The following is a 10,754-nucleotide window of genomic DNA, read 5'->3' as shown; positions in this document are numbered from 1 at the left end:
AGATCCTGTTGTAATCTAAGGTAACCTTCTTCGCTGTCCACTACACCTCCAATTTTGGTGTCATCTGCAAACTTACTAACTGTACCACTTATGCTCACATCCAAATCATTTATAATAAGTCTTTTACTAAAAAGTTGTCAGAAAAGCACCCTTCTACCATAATGTTTGGAGATTTAATATCGTCTCACTGTTCACTCATCACCTAGCTGATGAAGGAGCAGCACTCAGAAAGCTAGTGCTTCCAAATAAACCTATTGGACTATAACCTGGTGTTGTGTAATTTTTAACAAAGACAACTGAAGTATCAACAATCATGCCATTGTACAAAATAAAACAACAGGAACCAAAGTATACCAGCAATTGTAGTACAGTTTTGTATTATCCCTCATATTCAACCATTGTATTTAGGTTTTAGTCTCTGTTACATTATTACATTCTTCCAAACTGGCTTAGCAACTATACTGTCATGCATATGACCCACAGTGTGATATTACTCACTTACTACAGTACATTTTTGTTATGAACCAGACCAAACCTCCTCAAAATATATTTAAAAGATAGCCTAGACCTTTTCTTTACTATTTATTTTAAAGGTAAGCGTAAAGAATTGTGTTTCAGATACAATTCAATTGGTCAAACTACTCTAAGCAAAATGCACTTTATTTTTACACTTCAGTTAATGTACAGACATAAAAAGAAAATAATTGACTTAACTGTAACACTATCAAAATGCTTAACTTAATAATATATTAACCAAAACTAATTAACTGTTCCAATATAGTGACAGAGAGAGGAATAAGAGCTTCCACATCCAGCTTCAAGCCCCCAGCAACTGCTGAAAACTAAAACTAAAAACCCTGGTTTGGTCAGAACTTGACCTCACCCACTCAGGCTGCTTCTAATGTTCCAACTTTAATCTTACCAACGTAGTCTTCAATTCCTTTCTCTCTCTCTCTCAGCTCCCACTTAAACCCACCGATACAATTTGTCTCAGCTATTCCTTCTAACAGCATGATTCACTTGCTGGATTGAAAGGTTTCTCCTCATTTCTCCACTGGATTTAGTAGAGACTGTCTTATATTTTTGATATTTACAGATATCCTCTCAAACCCCCTTCATAATTAAAGACCTTCCAGCAGAAACCGCTCTACAGAAGACAATCCAGCCAATTCAGTCTATCCTATTCTTTAAGATATAGTCTGTAACACACAAGCCACAACGGTGTATCCAAAGGACCCTCTGTATTATGGAAAAGCATCTGGATTCTGCTCGCCAACTTAATAAAGTATTGGACATCTCAGAAGCAAATTTACATCTATAGGAAATAAGAATAAGCGTAGGTTGCTTGGCCTTTCAAGCCTGCTTCGCCATTTAATAGGGGGATCATGGCTGATCCAACATTCCTCACGTCGACTTTTCTGCATTTTCCCCATTACCCTTGATTCCCCCACTGATGAAGAATCTACGTCAGCCTTCAATATAAACAACTACTCAGCTCCCACAATTCTCTGTGACATAGAGTTCCAAAGACTCTCAACTCTCTGACAGGAGAAATTCCTCCTCATCTGTCTTAAATTGACCACCCCTTTATTCTGAGACTGTCCCCTCTGGTCCTAGACTCTTCCATGAGGGGAAACATCCTCTCAGCATTTACTTTGTCAAGTCCATTAAGGATCCTGTATGTTTCAATGAGATCACCTCTCATTCTTCTGAACTCCAGTACAGTGCCAACCTGTTTAGCTTTTGCTCACAATACAAATCCTTCTAAAACAGGGATCATCCTAGTGAATCTTCTCTGAACTGCCTCAAATGAAACAATATCTTTCCTTAAATAAGGGGACCAAAACCACTCACAGTATGTCAGAGCACCTTATACAACTGCAGTAAGTCCTCTGTTCTCATTCTCCAACTCCCTTGAAATAAGGCCAAACCTTTCATTAGCCTTCCTCATTACCTGCTGCATCTGTGTTTCATGCACAAGTGCTCACAGGTCTCTTTCTGTTGCAGCTTTCTGCAGTTTTCCTCCATTTACATAATACTCTGTTCTCTTGTTCTCCTTTCCAAAATGAATAATTTCTCATTTTCCCACATCGTACTTCATTTGCCACCTTTTTGCCCACTCATTTAACCTATCAATCTCTCTGTAAACTGTCCGTATTCCTCCCGTAACTTGCCATTCCACCAATTTTTTGTGTCACCCGCAAAGTTGGCTACAGTACAATAGCTTCCTTCTTCCATTAGTACAGTTATGGTCCCAGCGCTGATCCCAGTGGAACCCCACTGGTCATGAGTTCCTAACCTGAGCCATTTCTCTATCCTTGCCAATATACTACCTCCATGGGTACTATTACTCTGCCACCTCACAGTTCTTGCTTACTATTCATTACTCAATTTATCCAAGAATCCCAGCATTTTTTCAGGAATAATTTTTCTGGGCTGTTGTATGCTATATTCGGTGACAGGGAGAGAAGAAAGAGGCCAACAGGTCTGAGAGAAAGAAACTCATGCTTAGCCAAAGCAGCATACAGTATCCGAGGATTTATTAACAGGGCGATAGAGTACAGGAGCAGGGAGGCTATGGTGAACTTGTTTAATTCACAACGTAGACTTGGAATGTTGTGCACAGTTCTATGCACCAAACCAGAAAGGCTGGAGAGTGCAGAAGAGGTTTACAAGAATGGTTCTAGGGGTGAGACACTTTAGCTATGAGGATAGGAGAAGCTGCAGCCTTTTCCATTGGGGAGGAGAAGACTAAGAGGAGACGTAATAGAAGATTTCAAAGTCATGAGGAGTCTAGACATGGAGGTAGATAGGGAGAAACTGCTCCAACTTGTAAAAGGACCAAGAGCCAGATGGCAAAGATTTAAGGTAATTTGCAAAGTCCTATGCAAGAAAAGAACTCTTTTGCACAATGTACGGTTAGGGTCTGGAATGCTTTGCCTAGAAGTGTGCTGGAGATATATTCAGTTGAGCTGGAAATGTGTTGCTGGAAAAGCTTCTTCAGGGCTTATGCCCGAAACGTCGATTCTCCTGTTCCCTGGATGCTGCCTGACCTGCTGCGCTTTTCCAGCAACACATTTCCAGCTCTGATCTCCAGCATCTGCAGACCTCACTTTCTCCTCATATATTCAGTTGAGGCATTCAAGAAGGCACTAGCTTATTTGAATCAAAACAATATTCAGGATTATGGAAAAAAAGGCAGGAGAATGGCACTGAGTCATAATGTTTATTTGGATGAATAGCTACAGAGATGATGGCCCATTGAGCCCTTTCTGTGCCATAGGAGTTCTGTTATGGTAAGGAATGGGAGCAAAGGCCAATAGGAACCCAATAAAGGTATTTTAATCCTTTAAAAGCCAGAAAGGTCAAGAAGTAGTTAAATAAGCATCAGCATATTAGCCATCAGTATTAAATTCCAAACAACAACATTACAATCGACAATATTACACTGATGCCCCAGAGCAAAACAAAGATGATCTTAACATACTGATCCACCAATACTTAAACTGTTTCCCAGAAAGTAGCTGAATTAAGTCTTTACATTCATTCAAAGCTGAGTAAGATCAATTTTTGATGGCCAAAGGCATCAAGAGAGCATGGGTTTAAGATAGGAAGTTGGAGATGAGACCACAATCTTGAGCTAAACAAAAAACCCAAAGAAACAAGAACAGAAATTGCTGGAAAAAATCAGCAGGTCTGGCAGCATTTGCAGAGAGAGAAGCAGAGGGAATGTTTTGAGTCCAGCAATGCTCCTTCAGAAGAGTCTGAAGCCACTGGGTCCATGTGTTAACTGTGTTTCTCCCTCCACAGATGCTGCCAGGCCTACTGAGTTTTTCCAGCAATTTCTGACTAAGTATCAACCTTGATTTAAGCAGCCTGAAGGGCCAAATGGCCTACTTCTGGTCCGAAGTGCCTTGTTCAAGCACCTGGATTCTCAACTGGCAATACTCCACACTGGACACTCAAATTGGTAAAGTTACCTCAACTAAACGTTTGCTTTTCACATTCCCAGCACAGAAACATTAAAACAAAAATTCGTCTCAGTACAAAACCAATTGACATTTTGGGTCAAACCTCGGTATTCAGGAATAACAAGAGATTTCATTAGAGGATAGAGAGTGGTTGCAACAGCCCCATTGGTGCATCATGCACCAATAGAAAGGTGGAAGACACACCAGAGGATATTGGTCTTTGTGGTCAAGCAATTCCCCATATTCATGCTGAGTGCCACACTGTAAGTGGTGTTCCTTACAACAAATGGTCCCAGATGGCAATAAAACTAGAAAAGTTATCAATGACAGACTAACCTTCTTTCCTAAACATCGGCCTCCAGGCGGATGGCCTTCTGCGGCCTGTCGTATTGTGCTCAACATAATTTCAACCAGTGCTTTCTTCTGTAAGCTGGTCAAAGCTGGAAACGAAGAGGACTCTGTAAATGAAAACTGACTTGCACCTTTCGGCAGAGATTCCAGTCTCAAGACCTCCACCAATTTCCTTACCTTCCTTTCCAGAGTCTTCATCTTCCAGTAATAAAGCCGTCATGGACTCCCAGTCCTTTAGGATGAATGCTGAACAATCCCAGAGACTGTCAACAAGATAGGCTGACTGTGCGTTCCCCTAAAGATGACAAGGTGCAAGTATTAAACTTCAATGTGCAATTGCCCAGTTTTCCCTTCCATGGATTTAGCTGGATTTTTAATCACTCTGCCCTAGATAGCTATGCCTTCAGCTTCCTTGGCTCCGCAGTCTGGAATTCCTACCTTAAATCTGTCTCTCCATCACTTCTGTTCTCCTTGGAGAAGAAAAGATTAAGGGGAGAATTGATACAGGAGTTCCAAATGATGGGGAACATGGACAGAGTAGTTACGGAAAAACTGAAGACTCATTGTAAGAAAGGTCAGGAACCAGAGGTCATCACTTTAAGGTGACTGGTAAAAGGAGCAATGGTGACATGAGGAGAAACTCTTTGCCAAAGCAAGGCATTAGGATCTGGAATGTGTGGTGCAGACAGGTTTAACTGAGGCCTTCAAAAGAGGGCTGGATTATCATCTGAAGATTGTAGCACCACAGGGAAAGGTCCAGAAGTGGGACGAGACGAATTGCTCTTGTACTGAACTGTGATGGGCCAGATGGGCCAAATGGCCTCCTTCTGCACTGTAACCTTTCGGTGACACTGGTTTACTTCATTCCTTATTTGGCCAAGCATTTGGTCATCTGACCTAACAGCTTTCTACATGTCTCAGTATTTGATAATGCATCTACAAATCACCTAGAGATACTTTTAATAAAATGGCACAGTGGCTCAGTTGTTAGCACTGCTGCCTCACAATGCCTGATTCAATTCCACCCTCAGGTGACTGTCTATGTGGAGTTTGCACATTCTCCCCATGTCCACGTGGGTTTCCTCTGAGTTCTCTGGCTTCCTCCCAGAGTCCAAATTTGTGCAGGTTAGGTGGATTGGCCATGCTAAATTCCCCATAGTGTTCACGTATGTTCAGGCTAGGTGGGTTAGCCATGGAAAATGCAGGGTTACAAGGGTAGGGTAAATGCTGTTCAGAGAGGCTGTATGGACTGAATGGTCTGCTTTAGAGTGGTGCTGGGAAAGCACAGCAAGTCAGGCAGCATCCGAGGAGCAGGAAAATTGCACATTGATTTATGAATGTGAACATTACTCCAAAAAAATCATGAGTCATGCACCTACATTGAAGTTGAGTACTGTTTTGCATTAATAATAACAATTGTTAAGAATTCTGATGAGAAATTATCTTTTCTTAAAATGCTTGTGTAATGGTCTCTATATTCAGATTCACTGACAAATGCATATATGTCAGTGGTCTGCTGTTTAATAATATTGAGTGCTGAATCAAGAGATCATGTAGCAAGTGTGTAAAAACAATTGTGCAAGTGTCCCCAGTGAAACTGGAAATTTGGAAATAAGCCAAATGCATAGCTCATGGCTGTAAATTCCAGTTATCATTCCTGACAAGCAAGGATTTCCACCAGTACTGCCATAGGACAAGGGAACTTGCAAGGCATTTAAATTTAAAAGTAGCTAAGTCGCACTTGAGTGCAATTGACTGGACTGGTGTATTGCAGACACAGTGTCAGGCAGAATGCTCCAGGCCAGCCTCCCATCTTCCATCCTGTGAGTAGATGAGGTCCTCCAAACCTTTGCCACTCACATCACAATGTGACATCACAATGTCACTCAACACATTCGTGTTCACTGACCTATATTAGCTCCGCATCCAGCAATATCTCAATTTTATAAATCTCACCTTGTTTCCAAATCCCTCAGTAGCCTCCACCTTCCAATTATCTGTAATATTCCCTTGCCTCACAAGCCACTTTCCTAGGGTGGGGGAGTCTAAAACTAAAAGGGATAGGTTTAAGGTGAGAGGGAAAAGATTTAAAAAGGACCTGGGGGTAATTTTTTTCACACAAAGGGTGGCGTGTGTATGGTACGAGCTGCAAAAGCAAGTGATGGAGATGAAATACAATTACAACATTTAAAAAGTATCTGAATGGATACACGAATAGGAAGAGTTTAAAGCGATATGGGCCAAATCCTGGCAAATGGGACTAGATCAGATTGGGATGTCGGATCAGCGTGGATTTGTTGGACTGTAGGGGCTGTTTCCAAGCTGTATGACTTTATAATTCTATCTGTACTCCTCTAATCTGGCCTTTTTTTCAGATTAGATTACAGTGTGGAAACAGGCCCTTCGGCCCAACAAGTCCACACTGACCCGCCAAAGATCAACCCACCCAGACCCATTCCCCTACATTTACGCCTTCACCTAACACTAGGGGCAATTTAGCATGGCCAATTCACCTAACCTGCACATTTTTGGATTGTGGGAGGAAACCAGAGCACCCGGCACAGTGAGCGAGAGGGAGCACGGGACAGTGAGCGAGAGGGACAGCACTGGACAGTGAGAGACATGGGGAGAATGTGCAAACTCCACACAGAGAGTCGCCTGAGGCGGGAATTGAACCCCGGTCTCTGGCGCTGTGAGGCCACAGTGCTAACCACTGTGCCACCGTGCCGCCCATTTGTGTACCTCTAGTTTTCATTAGTTCACCACTAGCAGCCGTGCCTTCAGTATCTATGTCCTGAGCTCTGGGGTTCATTCATTAAACTCTCCTCCATCTTCCTCACTCTTTCTTTGAAACACTATTCAAAAATATCTTTCAACTAATCTGTAATTATTATATGACACAATCAACCATTTTAATAGAATCATAGAATCCCTACAGTTTGGCCCAACAAGTCCACACCGACCCTCTGAAGAGTATCCGACCCAGACCTATTCCCCCACCCTGACTGACCCAACACTGACATTTTCTACAAACCCACCGTCTCCCACAGCTACCTGGATTATACTTCCACCCACCTTGCCTCCTGCAAAAATGCCATCCCGTATTCTCAAGTCCACCGCATCTGCTCCCAGGAGGACCAGTTCCATCACAGAACACACGGATGGCCTCCTTCTTCAAAGACCGCAATTTCCCCTCCCATGTGGTTGATGATGCTCTCCAGCGCATCTCATCCACGTCCCGCATCTCTGCCCTCGAACCCCACCCCTCCAACCGCAACAAGGACAGAACTCCCTGGTCCTCACCTTCCACCCCACCAACCTCCATATACATTGCATCATCCTCTGCCATTTCTGCCACCTACAAACGGATCCCATCACCCGAGAAATATTCCTTTCCATATAGACCGTTCCCATTGCAACTACCTCGTCAGGTCCATTCCCCCTAGCAACCCACCTTCCCCTCCCGGCACCTTCCCCTGCCACCGCAGGAAGTGCACCACCTGCGCCCACACCTCCCCCCTCTCCTCCGTCCAAGGCCCCAAAGGAGTCTTCCACATCCATCTAAGATTCACTGGCATTTCCACACATTTCATTTACTGTATCCGTTGCTCCCGATGCAGTCTCCTCTACACTGGGAAGACAGGACACCTACTTGCAGAGCGCTTTAGAGAACATCTCTGGGACACCCGCACCAATCAACCCCATCGTCCCCTGGCCAAACATTTCAACTCCCCCTCCCACTCTGCCGAGGACATGTAGGTCCTGGGCCTCCTCCATTGCCACTCCCTTACCACCCGATGCCTGGAGGAAGAACGCCTCATCTGCTGCCTCGGGACCCTCCAACCCCAGGGCATCAATGTGCATTCCAACATTTTCCTCATTTCCCCTCCCCCCACTTTATCCCAGTACCAAACCTTCCATTATCTCTCCACTCCCGAGGCTCCCAGCCTCATTCCTGATGAAGAGCTTTTTCCCAAAACGTCAATTTTCCTGGTCCTCGGATGCTGCCTGACCTGCTGTGCTTTTCCAGCACCACACTCTCGACTCTGATCTCCAGCATCTGCAATCCTCACTTTCACTGCCAAAGCATGAGGCTGGACACTAGTCTAACGAAAATACCAGGACACCACCATCGTCCCCTTACATCCCACAAATAAGACTATTCCTGATTCACTGGACACTGCCATGTCAAGTGTACAATACAAAACTAATGTAACAGAAATGAAAATTGGATTAGGTGTAAAATGGACAGACTATCTATTGTGAAAGGTCCATATCAGTGGAGTCAGAAATGAGTCATTTAACTGTCTCCACAATCAGAGGAAAAGAAGCTGAAAGAAGTCAGTTAATTAAACACATCAAAGTTGAAATAGGAGTGATTTTTTTCTGGAATTAAATAAAAGGATAATGTTAGGAAATAGTTTTAAACTTTGTTTTCATGCAATGTACATGTCTCAATTCAACAAAATAGAAGGCAACCCTTCACTGGTTCCTCACGGCAATGCTCTAATTATCAGAGTCAACCTGCCTGCTTTAAAATGTAAACAAAGCTTGACTGTTAACTGTCAATCACTAATAACTGGTGCATTCGCCATCACAACACTACTACCAATCAGGGTCCACTACCAATCAGTAGTCTCCTTTCATACAAGATTTCCCTTTAAATTAGTATTCATGCAAGTTGTCCTGATGAGCGCAAGATGAAAAACTATGACAAAATGTGTCTTTTTTCAGCACTACTCAAGTTCTGTACCACCAAATAACTATTTGTCTTAGGTAACTTGCATAAAAGAAGAAAAAAAAATCATTGTCTTATGTAACTTTGATTTTTTTTTTCTTTTATGCAATAAACTTATGTTCTGCTGTGCTGTTAAAAAATGCAATACATGTGAATATATTTCAACAACCAACTATCATTGTAACCAACTGCAAAAATTAAACATATGATCTATCATGCTAGCTTTCATTCTGGAATCTGACTTGTTTAGTATTACTATCAGTTGGGATCATAACAAATTATTTCCTTGTGTCAGACCTTACATGAGTGATCAACATTTAATATTGTACTGTGCTACAAGCATACATCTTACCTCACTCTTCTGATAAAAGTTAACAAGGGTTAACAGATGGTTGAGATTGCAGGTGGGCTTTTCCTTTCTCTCAGGCACTTCATCTTGTACTTCAGACTCCAGGCTGCAAAACAACCTAAAACAAACATTTTCCATTGACTGGTACATCTGGTATTTGTTTTGTCAAACAATTCAGCTCTCAATTGAAGTACACATTGGCTCTTTACTGAATTCTCTACAAATATTGACGTAGGTTCAGAAACCCCCTGCAAATAATGACACCTCTACCAAGACCCATTAATATATAGAGATATATTCCAAAGAACCAACAGTTCTACTGAAGATAGGCCTATTGCCCAAAGCAAACAGATGGCATCATTTCTTCAGGCATTTTTAACAGTGTACAATAGAAGCAACATAAGAGAAATTCAACAAGATTGTGGGTCTGTTGCTCAAGCTTAAGTCAAGCTTCATTGGAAGAGTATAGCGGGCCAAAGGTCCCACTCCAGAAACATGAAGACATAATACATGCTGACATTCCTGTGTGGTTATGAACAAGTTCCACACTATTGAAGGCTATCCCATCTCCCCTCTCAGGGAGATGATCAGGATTGACTGGCACAAGGGGTCATAATTTTAAGATATTAGAGTCATAGAGAGGTACAGCATGGAAACAGACCCTTCGGTCCAACCCGTCCATGCTGACCAGATATCCCAACCCAATCTAGTCCCACCTGCCAGCACCCGGCTCATATCCCTCCAATTCATATACCCATCCAAATGCCTTTTAAATATTGCAATTGTACCAGCCTCCACCACATCCTCTGGCAGCTCATTCCATACATGTACCACCCTCTGCATGAAAAATTTGCCCATTAGGTCTCTTTTATATCTTTCCTCTCTCGCCCTAAACCTATGCCCTCTAGTTCTGGACTCCCCCGCCCTAGGGAAAAGACTTTGTCTATTTATCCTATTCATGCCCCTCATAATTTTGTAAACCTCTAGAAAGTCACCCCTCAGCCGCTGACGTTCCAGGGAAAACAGCCCCAGCCCGTTCAACTTCTCCCTACAGCTCAAATCCTCCAACCCTGGCAACATCCTTGTTTTCAAGTTTCACAACATCTTTTCGATAGGAAGGAGACCAAAATTGCACACAATATTCCAACAGTGGCCTAACCAATGTCCTGTACAGCCGCAACATGACCTCCCAACTCCTGTACTCAATATTCTGACCAATAAAGGAAAGCATACCAAATGCCTTCTTCACTATCCTATCTATCTGTGACTCCACTTTCAAGGAGCTATGAACCTGCACTCCAAGGTCTCATTTGCTTTCCCAAAATGCAGCACCTTGCATTTATCT

The 10,754-nt window shown here is 42.8% G+C and overlaps 1 protein-coding gene across 3 annotated transcripts in view; it reads right to left on the bottom strand.

Annotated features, from left to right (window-relative positions):
• si:ch211-269e2.1 (cohesin subunit SA-2) overlaps window positions 1–10,754 on the bottom strand; it is a 142,089-nt gene that overhangs the window by 57,433 nt on the left and 73,902 nt on the right. For all 3 annotated transcript variants that reach the window (XM_043692329.1, XM_043692332.1, XM_043692330.1), the window contains exons 15-17: window positions 9,413–9,527; window positions 4,500–4,617; window positions 4,308–4,411 (exon numbers count right to left, since the gene is read on the bottom strand). In XM_043692329.1, coding sequence (XP_043548264.1) covers window positions 4,308–4,411; window positions 4,500–4,617; window positions 9,413–9,527 — 337 coding nt within the window. The remainder of the gene's footprint in view (window positions 1–4,307; window positions 4,412–4,499; window positions 4,618–9,412; window positions 9,528–10,754) is intronic.

Source organism: Chiloscyllium plagiosum, chromosome 6 (assembly GCF_004010195.1).
Source record: "Chiloscyllium plagiosum isolate BGI_BamShark_2017 chromosome 6, ASM401019v2, whole genome shotgun sequence".
Lineage (NCBI taxonomy): Eukaryota > Metazoa > Chordata > Chondrichthyes > Orectolobiformes > Hemiscylliidae > Chiloscyllium > Chiloscyllium plagiosum.
The sequence above is the reverse complement of the archived record's forward strand: the minus strand, read 5'-3'. Positions and strand labels throughout refer to the sequence as shown.